This window comes from Oncorhynchus mykiss, chromosome 30 (assembly GCF_057628025.1).
Source record: "Oncorhynchus mykiss isolate SJ-2025 chromosome 30, ASM5762802v1, whole genome shotgun sequence".
Lineage (NCBI taxonomy): Eukaryota > Metazoa > Chordata > Actinopteri > Salmoniformes > Salmonidae > Oncorhynchus > Oncorhynchus mykiss.
The window spans coordinates 8391516-8402500 of record NC_143051.1 but is presented as its reverse complement, the minus strand read 5'-3'; the positions used below and the strand labels follow the sequence as shown (position 1 = coordinate 8402500).

At 45.3% G+C, this 10985-nt stretch overlaps 1 protein-coding gene across 1 annotated transcript in view; it reads left to right on the top strand.

Annotated features, from left to right (window-relative positions):
• Positions 1 to 10985, top strand: part of LOC110487865 (gamma-aminobutyric acid type B receptor subunit 1) — a 198377-nt gene that overhangs the window by 157123 nt on the left and 30269 nt on the right. The window contains exon 15 of the mRNA XM_090227436.1: positions 2727 to 2877. Within this exon, the coding sequence (XP_090083562.1) occupies positions 2727 to 2877 (151 nt within the window). The remainder of the gene's footprint in view (positions 1 to 2726; positions 2878 to 10985) is intronic.

Below are 10985 nucleotides of genomic sequence, written 5' to 3'. Positions count from 1 at the left end.
TGGCTGGAAATGGGAGCTGTGTGTTTGTGGTTAGCTTACCACTGCTGCTCTGTAATGCTATCAGATCACTGAAGGAGAGATAGAAGCCTGATAGACATCTGTCTCTCTCTCTCTCGCTCTCGCTCCCGCTCTCTGACTCTCTCTCTCTTGCTCTCGCTCTCTGACTCTCTCTCTCTCTCGCTCTCGCTCTCTGACTCTCTCTCTCTCGCTCTCGCTCCCGCTCTCTCTCGCTCTCGCTCCCGCTCTCTGACTCTCTCTCTCTCTCGCTCTCGCTCCCGCTCTCTCTCGCTCTCGCTCCCGCTCTCTGACTCTCTCTCGCTCTTGCTCCCGCTCTCTGACTCTCTCGCTCCCGCTCTCTGACTCGCTCTCGCTCCCGCTCTCTGACTCTCTCACTCTCGCTCCCGCTCTCTGACTCTCTCTCTCTTTATCTCTCTGTGATTCCTTCTCTCTCCCTCTCCCTCTCCCCTCCCTCTCTTTATATACATATATATCTTTCTCTCTCTCTTTCTCTTTCTGTCTCTCTATCTCTCTCAATTTTCACTCTCTCCCTTCATCTCTCCCTCTCTCCCTCCTGCTGTGTCTGATGCAGACTCCGATACAGTCAGAGAAAAAGGACTAGGCTGGACAACACATTTCACTTAAGTCATGTAGCTACCTATTGCTACCTACTGCTATTGCTCTCTTTCTCTCTCTTTCATTTCCCGTCTTAACTCGGTTTCTCTCTTTCTCTCCCAAAGCATCTAATTTGTCTTGTTATTTCTAGCCCTCCTCTTTCCTCCCTCCTCTTTCCTCCCTCCTCTCATCCCTGTTATTTTATCCTATCACTCTTTCTCTCCCTTCCCCTTTCTCTCTTTGTGTTTAATCTCCATGAACCATCAGCCCACTTTCCATTGGCTGTGGTCCCATATTGCTTTTAATCCTGGTGCTGGGTTTGTGTGCTGTCTGTGTGTGCCTGCCACCCTTGTCTTTGATATGAACGCTGGGTGAACCCAATCCTGCATGGTGGAATGTCTTTGATATGAACACAGTGACAGATAGAACCATCCACTTAGTGCCTGGGATGCTATGTACATGTTAATTTCTCTCTCTCTCTCTCTCTCTCTCTCTCTCTCTCTCTCTCTCTCTCTCTCTCTTTCTTTCACCATCTCCCTTCATCTATCACTTTCTAGCTCTCTTCATATACCTCTACCTCCTCCTTCATCCCTACATCTGTCTACCTCCATCACTCTCCCATCCCCTGTTTCCTGTCCCTCCATCTCTCTCCCTCCCTGTCCCTGTCCCTCCTTGTCTCCCTCTCTCTCCCTGTCCCTCTGTCTTTATCCCTCTCTCTCCCTGTCCCTCTGTCTCTATCCCTCTCTCTCCCTGTCCCTCTCTCTCCCTCTCTCCCTGTGTCTCCCTCTCTCTCCCTGTCCCTCCATGTCTCCCTCTCTCTCCCTATCCCTCCATGTCTCCCCCTCTCTCCCTGTCCCTCTGTCTCTATCCCCCTCTACTCTCCCTGTCCCTCCATCTCTCTCCCTCTCTCTCCCTGTCCCTCTGTCTCTATCCCTCTCTCTCCCTGTCCCTCTGTCTCTATCCCTCTCTCTCCCTGTCCCTCCATGTCTCCCTCTCTCTCCCTGTCCCTCTGTCTCTATCCCCCTCTCTCCCTGTCCCTCCATGTCTCTCCCTCTCTCTCCCTGTCCCTCTGTCTCTATCCCCCTCTCTCCCCGTCCCTCTGTCTCTATCCCTCTCTCTCCCTGTCCCTCCACCTCTCTCCCTCTCTCTCCCTGTCCCTCCCTCCCCCTGGCCTGCAAGGGTTTCTGTCCGTCAGTTGTGATGTTAAATCGAGATCTTGACTCTCTGTGGTCACTAAAATACCCATGGCACTCATAAGAGTAAGGTTTGTGAACCCTGGTGTCCTGGCTTTAGTCTCATCCTGATCAACATACTTCCTTGGACACCTAATCATCCCTAACTTCCAACGGGCTCGTTCTACCTCAGCAAGTCTTTCTCTGGTCAATGCTATAATGAGATTGTATTCTCATTCAATTTACTTGAAAAAAAAGAAGGGTTCATTATAATAATGATCTCTCCTCTCCTCTCCTCTCCTCTCCTTTCCTCTCCTCTCCTCTCCTCTCCTCTCCTCTCCTCTCCTCTCCTCTCCTCTCCTCTCCTCTCCTCTCCTCTCCTCTCCTCTCCTCTCCCCTCTCCTCTCCTCTCCTCTCCTCTCCTCTTTTTCTCCTCTCCTCTCCTCTCCTCTCCTCTCCTCTCCTCTCCTTTCCTCTCCTCTCCTCTCCTCTCCTCTCCTCTCCTCTCCTCTCCTCTTTTTCTCCTATCCTCTCCTCTCCTCTCCTCTCCCCTCTCCTCTCCTCTCCTCTCCTTTCCTTTCCTCTCCTCCCCTTTCCTCTCCTCTCCTCTCCTCTCCTCTCCTCTCCTCTCCTCTCCTCTCCTCTTTTTCTCCTCTCCTCTCCTCTCCTCTCCTCTCCTCTCCTCTCCTCTCCTCTCCTCTTTTTCTCCTCTCCTGTCCTCTCCTCTCCTTTCCTCTCCTCTCCTCTTTTTCTCCTCTCCTCTCCTCTCCTCTCCTCTCCTCTCCTCTCCTCTCCTCTCCTCTCCTTTCCTTTCCTCTCCTCCCCTCTCCTCTCCTCTCCTTTCCTCTCCTCTCCTCTCCTCTCCTTTCCTCTCCTCTCCTCTCCTCTCCTCTTTTTCTCCTCTCCTCTCCTCTCCTCTCCTCTCCTCTCCTCTCCGCGCAGGTCCAGACCCCCCAGCAGATCAGACGGTGGTTATCGAGGAGTTTAGGTTCCTCTCTCAGAAGCTCTTTGTCTCTGTGTCTGTGTTTGCTGGACTAGGGATTCTACTGGGAATAGTGTGTCTCACATTCAACATCTACAACAGCAATGTCAGGTACTCAAAAACCTGTGTGTTTATGGGAGGGTGGTGGTGATTGTGTGTGTGTGTGAGTGTAAAGCATTTGTGTGTGTGTGTGTGTGTGTGTGTGTGTGTGTGTGTGTGTGTGTGTGTGTGTGTGTGCATACAGCATTTTTCTATCCCATTTTCTAAAGTGTTTGGATGTGGGAAATACAGTGTTTCAGAAAATATAATTTCTTCTCCTAAACCCATCCAAACACCTTGATGAAAAAAACAGCATAGACCAGCATAGGCAGGTGACCAGTCTTCATTGTGTTTTTTCACTGGTGACCAGCCTTTGTTGTGTTTTTCACTGGTGACTAGCGTTCATTATGTGTTTCACTGGTGACTAGCATTCATTATGTGTTTCACTGGTGACTAGCCTTCGTTGTGTTTCACTGGTGACTAGCCTTCGTTGTGTTTCACTGGTGACTAGCATTCATTATATGTTTCACTGGTGACTAGCCTTCGTTGTGTTTCACTGGTGACTAGCCTTCGTTGTGTTTCACTGGTGACTAGCCTTCGTTGTGTTTCACTGGTGACTAGCCTTCGTTGTGTTTCACTGGTGACTAGCCTTCGTTGTGTTTCACTGGTGACTAGCCTTCGTTGTGTTTCACTGGTGACTAGCCTTCGTTGTGTTTCACTGGTGACTAGCCTTCGTTGTGTTTCACTGGTGACTAGCCTTCGTTGTGTTTTTCACTGGTGACTGGCCTTCGTTGTGTTTCACTGGTGACTAGCCTTCGTTGTGTTTCACTGGTGACTAGCCTTCGTTGTGTTTCACTGGTGACTAGCCTTCGTTGTGATTTCGCTAGTGACGAGACCGTAAGGCGCTACAGAGGGTAGTGCGTACAGCCCAGTACATCAGTGGGGCCAAGCTTCCTGCCATTCAGGACCTCTATACCAGGCGGTGTCAGAGGAAAGCCCATAAAATTGTCAAAGACTCCAGCCATCCAAGTCGTAGACTGTTCTCTCTGCTACCGCACAGCAAGCGGTACCGGAGTGCCAAGTCTAGGACCAAAAGGCTTCTAAACATCTTCTACCCCCAAGACATGAGACTCCTGAACAATTAATCAAATGGCCACAGGACTATTTACATTGACCCCCCCTCCCCTCCTCCATTTGTTTTGTACACTGCTGCTACTCGCTGTTTATTATCTATGCACAGTCACTTTACCCCCACCTACATGTACAAATTACCTCAACCAACCTGTACCTCTGCACATTGACTCGGTACCGGTACCCCCTGTATATACAGTGCCTTGCGAAAGTATTCGGCCCCCTTGAACTTCGCGACCTTTTGCCACATTTCAGGCTTCAAACATAAAGATATAAAACTGTATTTTTTTGTGAAGAATCAACAACACGTGGGACACAATCATGAAGTGGAACGACATTTATTGAATATTTCAAACGTTTTTAACAAATCAAAAACTGAAAAATTGGGCGTGCAAAATTATTCAGCCCCTTTACTTTCAGTGCAGCAAACTCTCTCCAGAAGTTCAGTGAGGATCTCTGAATGATCCAATGTTGACCTAAATGACTAATGATGATAAATACAATCCACCTGTGTGTAATCAAGTCTCCGTATAAATGCACCTGCACTGTGATAGTCTCAGAGGTCCGTTAAAAGCACAGAGAGCATCATGAAGAACAAGGAACACACCAGGCAGGTCCGAGATACTGTTGTGAAGAAGTTTAAAGCCGGATTTGGATACAAAACGATTTCCCAAGCTTTAAACATCCCAAGGAGCACTGTGCGATAATCTTGAAATGGAAGGAGTATCAGACCACTGCAAATCTACCAAGACCTGACCGTCCCTCTAAACTTTCAGCTCATACAAGGAGAAGACTGATCAGAGATGCAGCCAAGAGGCCCATGATCACTCTGGATGAACTGCAGAGATCTACAGCTGAGGTGGGAGACTCTGTCCATAGGACAACAATCAGTCGTATATTGCACAAATCTGTTCTTTATGGAAGAGTGGCAAGAAGAAAGCCATTTCTTAAAGATATCCATAAAAAGTGTCGTTTAAAGTTTGCCACAAGCCACCTGGGAGACACACCAAACATGTGGAAGAAGGTGCTCTGGTCAGATGAAACCAAAATTGAACTTTTTGGCAACAATGCAAAACGTTATGTTTGGCGTAAAAGCAACACAGCTGAACACACCATCCCCACTGTCAAACATGGTGGTGGCAGCATCATGGTTTGGGCCTGCTTTTCTTCAGCAGGGACAGGGAAGATGGTTAAAATTGATGGGAAGATGGATGGAGCCAAATACAGGATCATTCTGGAAGAAAACCTGATGGAGTCTGCAAAAGACCTGAGACTGGGACGGAGATTTGTCTTCCAACAAGACAATGATCCAAAACATAAAGCAAAATCTACAATGGAATGGTTCAAAAATAAACATATCCAGGTGTTAGAATGGCCAAGTCAAAGTCCAGACCTGAATCCAATCGAGAATCTGTGGAAAGAACTGAAAACTGCTGTTCACAAATGCTCTCCATCCAACCTCACTGAGCTCGAGCTGTTTTGCAAGGAGGAATGGGAAAAAATGTCAGTCTCTCGATGTGCAAAACTGATAGAGACATACCCCAAGCGACTTACGCTGTAATCGCAGCAAAAGGTGGCGCTACAAAGTATTAACATAAGGGGGCTGAATAATTTTGCACGCCCAATTTTTCAGTTTTTGATTTGTTAAAAAGGTTTGAAATATCAAATAAATGTCGTTCCACTTCATGATTGTGTCCCACTTGTTGTTGATTCTTCACAAAAAAATACAGTTTTATATCTTTATGTTTGAAGCCTGAAATATGGCAAAAGGTCGCAAAGTTCAAGGGGGCCGAATACTTTCGCAAGGCACTGTAGCCTCGTTATTGTTATGTTATTGTGTTACTTTTTATTTTATTTTATACTTTAGTTTTAGTAAATATTTTCTTAACTCTATTTCTTGAACTGCATTGTTGGTTAGGGGCTTTGTAAGTAGTCATTTCACGGTGAGGTCTACATGTAGTGGTCTGGGTGTAGCTGGTGTAGAGGAGTCACTGCATTGTTGGTTAGGGGCTTTGTAAGTAGTCATTTCACGGTGAGGTCTACATGTAAGGATCTGGGTGTAGCTGGTGCAGAGGAGTCAGGCGCAGGACAGCAGAGATGAGTAACGCAAGGAACTTTACTCAAAATATCAAAATACATGAAGTAACACCAGGCCCACAAACAACGGACCGAACTTACAATAAACAAACATGCACAAAAACCACGGGGAAAACACAGAGGGTTAAATAATGAACAGGTAATTGGGGAATTGAAACCAGGTGTGTAAAACAAAGACAAAACAAATGGAAAATGAAAAGTGGATCGGCGACGGCTAGAAGGCCGGTGACGTCGACCGCCGAACGCCGTCCGAACACGGAGAGGGACCGACTTCGGCGGAAGTCATGAAACTACACCTGTTATGTTCGACGTGACAAATACATTTTGACTTGAGGTGAGATGATGACTGGGAATGAAATAATAAAGTAATGAAATTGGCCTAAAACCAATGTAATATACACAACAACTGAAATATTTAATTAAAGTCATACTGTGTATAAATGATGGTTAATAAATGATAAGCAGTAATGGGCAGTCACTACCATCATGGGACTCTTATTAATTGTTAAATTCTGTGTTGTTACAGAATTCAACCCACATAGTGCATTTAATGTAAAAAAAAATAAATAATGTTTTTAAACCTAAAATGGAAAAAAAATGATTTAAAAAAAACCCCGAAACAACCTCAAAAAGCACAAATTGGTTAGAGAGAAACATTTACAGTTTTGTAGCTAACCTCGTTTTATTTGAGGCTTAGGATAAAACGTTACTGTAATTAAAAAAAACAAAATTCATGGTTTTATGACGTGTTTGTTACAGGTCTCAGGATTGAGATAAGGAAAACAAATTATGTGTTTCCTGTAAAATAGGAGAACTTATGAGACATGAGAATGTTGGCTGGTTCTCTCAATAGAATTTAATAAACATATTTTTTCCAACGGTCAATTATCTGGTTCATTATAATTTCTTTGTAGAAAAATATAAATTCACACTTCTCATTATCAAAAGAAAAATATCAGTCTGCATAAAACAATATGTACGTGAATATCCTATGTTCAGTCCCTTTAACAGAACATACAGAGCATTAGGAAAGTATTCAGATCACTGGACTTTTTCCACATGTTGTTACGTTACAGCCTTATTCTTATTCCCTATAATGACAAAGCGAATAATAGTGAAGACCTCAAAACTGTGAAATAACAAACATGGGTTCATGTAGTAACCAAAAAAAGTGTTAAACAAATCAGAAATATATTTTCTATTTGAGATTCTTCAAATAGCCACCCTTTCCCTTGATGACCGCTTTGCACACTCTTGGCATTCTCTCAACCAGCTTCACCTGGAATGCTTTTCCAACAGCCTTGAAGGAGTTTATTCTACAATGTAGAAAATAGTAAAAAAAAATAAAGAAAAACCCTTGAATGAGTAGGTATGCTAAAACCTTCGACCGGTAGTGAATATATTTAAATATTTCCAGTTCCTTACAACAACAAAAAACATGTTACATGTCATCTTTTGGTTCAACCATAATGCATAGTAAGCATCATCAACCAGGGGGAACATATTTGGTGTACTCTGATAAGCTATAGAAAGAATACATTCATTTACAAGACCTGTTTACTGAAAATATAATTGGTCACAAGAGCATGGGCATGAGATCAAAAGTCCATATTCAGACCACTAGGGGTCAATGTTTTTAAATTGGATATCCTGTAGGCCTCCCTCTGCAGTAGTAGGATCTCCATGTTACCTCCTCTCCTTGGTAGAGCAACATGCTCAATGCCTGTATATTTGAGGGAGAAGATGGGATGTTTTCGGATGTTCACTGGACCTGATGACTTTGATCATTGAACAACTTAAAAAAAAAAAAAAAGGATATTACAGAGATCGACACAATTCACAGTAAGCTCTACTTTTTAATTTGTTTTTAATTTCACCTTTATTTAACCAGGTAGGCCAGTTGAGAACAAGTTCTCATTTACAACTGCGACCGACGAGACGAGCTTAATGATCCTATCGAACCGGATGATCTTATTAGTAGTGCTGGATTAATATACCTCCGGCGAGATCCTGAAGTAACCACCAAACAGGAAGAGACAAGCCGTTGACAGACGCAGAGTCCCTCTGTCAGACCATCTATCCACAGACAGCGCTACCTCTGGCTCCTCTACCAACAGTGAGCGTTTTTTATACAACAGAGGGGGCGGAGACACCGGGGCCAACGTCGAGGACAACACCCCCAGTAAGTAACGCAAACGTCGGGGGGAACAAGAAATCCACTGCCATGAGATTACATTTTAAAAAAAAGATATAAAATATTTGTAGGAAATTTGGAAATATTTAAATAGGTGAAATTAATTGAAACAATAAAGTATGTTGATAATAATGTCATGCTAATGCTAATGATAACAATGGAATAATATATTCAAAATACTGTGGACTGTTGTCTTAACAGTTTTCGATCAATTCATTCTCATCAACCTAGTAATTACGACACACCCCTCTCTATTGTCATCGGTTGCACTAATTATTACACTGTTGATCTACATAACCTGGTTCAAGAATTCACGACATTATCCTGAAGAAGGCACAGTGATGCCGAAACGTTGGTGTTTTTATTTACCCTATAAATTACTGGGAGGTTAAACATATGTAGCTTAGTTTTTATAGCTTTGAAATCTAAGTTAACAATAATTCATTTTGGAAAAATGATATGAATTGTCATGTTAGGCATAACAACATTTTTTTTTGTCTCAGTTTATTGCTAGGCACATTGTTTCCTTATATAGTACTTATATGAAGGCAGAAACATTTTGTTTCCTTGCTAAAAAAATAAAGAAATACATTTTATAAAAATCGGAGAAGTGAGAAGCAAAGCAACATTAAGGCAACTTTATAACAGCTGACCCTGTCACGGATCCTTCTGGAACTGTGTCATTACACACACCTGGTCCCCATTCCCACTGATTGTAATTTGCATAAATGTGCCCTTTAGTTCACCATTGGGCTGTTGATTATTGTTACAATGCCTGTTGGTCGTGTGAGTACCTGTGCTGCGTTTTGGCTTTTGTGCAGCGTGCATTGTGCAGGTGATTACGGGTCTGGTCCCGTGTGGTATCATTGTGCAGGTGATTACGGGTCTCGTCCCGTGTGGTATCATTGTGCAGGTGATTACGGGTCTGGTCCCGTGTGGTATCATTGTGCAGGTGATTACGGGTCTGGTCCCGTGTGGTATCATTGTGCAGGTGATTACAGGTCTGGTCCCGTGTGGTATCATTGTGCAGGTGATTACAGGTCTGGTCCCGTGTGGTATCATTGTGCAGGTGATTACGGGTCTGCTCCCGTGTGGTATCATTGTGCAGGTGATTACGGGTCTAGTCCCGTGTGGTATCATTGTGCAGATGATTACGGGTCTGGTCCCGTGTGGTATCATTGTGCAGGTGATTACGGGGTCTGGTCCCGTGTGGTATCATTGTGCAGGTGATTACGGGTCTGGTCCCGTGTGGTATCATTGTGCAGGTGATTACAGGTCTGGTCCCGTGTGGTATCATTGTGCAGGTGATTACAGGTCTGGTCCCGTGTGGTATCATTGTGCAGGTGATTACGGGTCTCGTCCCGTGTGGTATCATTGTGCAGGTGATTACAGGTCTGGTCCCGTGTGGTATCATTGTGCAGGTGATTACGGGTCTGGTCCCGTGTGGTATCATTGTGCAGGTGATTACAGTTCTGGTCCCGTGTGGTATCATTGTGCAGGTGATTACGGGTCTGGTCCCGTGTGGTATCATTGTGCAGGTGATTACAGGTCTGGTCCCGTGTGGTATCATTGTGCAGGTGATTACGGGTCTGGTCCCGTGTGGTATCATTGTGCAGGTGATTACGTGTCTGGTCCCGTGTGGTATCATTATGCAGGTGATTACGGGTCTGGTCCCGTGTGGTATCATTGTGCAGGTGATTACGGGTCTGGTCCCGTGTGGTATCATTGTGCAGGTGATTACGGGTCTGGTCCCGTGTGGTATCATTGTGCAGGTGATTACAGGTCTGGTCCCGTGTGGTATCATTGTGCAGGTGATTACGGGTCTGCTCCCGTGTGGTATCATTGTGCAGGTGATTACGGGTCTAGTCCCGTGTGGTATCATTGTGCAGATGATTACGGGTCTGGTCCCGTGTGGTATCATTGTGCAGGTGATTACGGGGTCTGGTCCCGTGTGGTATCATTGTGCAGGTGATTACGGTTCTGGTCCCGTGTGGTATCATTGTGCAGGTGATTACAGGTCTGGTCCCGTGTGGTATCATTGTGCAGATGATTACGGGTCTGGTCCCGTGTGGTATCATTGTGCAGGTGATTACAGGTCTGGTCCCGTGTGGTATCATTGTGCAGGTGATTACGGGTCTGGTCCCGTGTGGTATCATTGTGCAGGTGATTACGGGTCTGGTCCCGTGTGGTATCATTGTGCAGGTGATTACAGGTCTGGTCCCGTGTGGTATCATTGTGCAGGTGATTACGGGTCTGGTCCCGTGTGGTATCATTGTGCAGGTGATTACGGGTCTAGTCCCGTGTGGTATCATTGTGCAGGTGATTACGGGTCTGGTCCCGTGTGGTATCATTGTGCAGGTGATTACGGGTCTGGTCCCGTGTGGTATCATTGTGCAGGTGATTACGGGGTCTGGTCCCGTGTGGTATCATTGTGCAGGTGATTACGGGTCTGGTCCCGTGTGGTATCATTGTGCAGGTGATTACGGGGTCTGGTCCCGTGTGGTATCATTGTGCAGGTGATTACGGGTCTGGTCCCGTGTGGTATCATTGTGCAGGTGATTACGGGTCTCGTCCCGTGTGGTATCATTGTGCAGGTGATTACGGGTCTGGTCCCGTGTGGTATCATTGTGCAGGTGATTACGGGTCTAGTCCCGTGTGGTATCATTGTGCAGGTGATTACGGGTCTAGTCCCGTGTGGTATCATTGTGCAGGTGATTACGGGGTCTGGTCCCGTGTGGTATCATTGTGCAGGTGATTA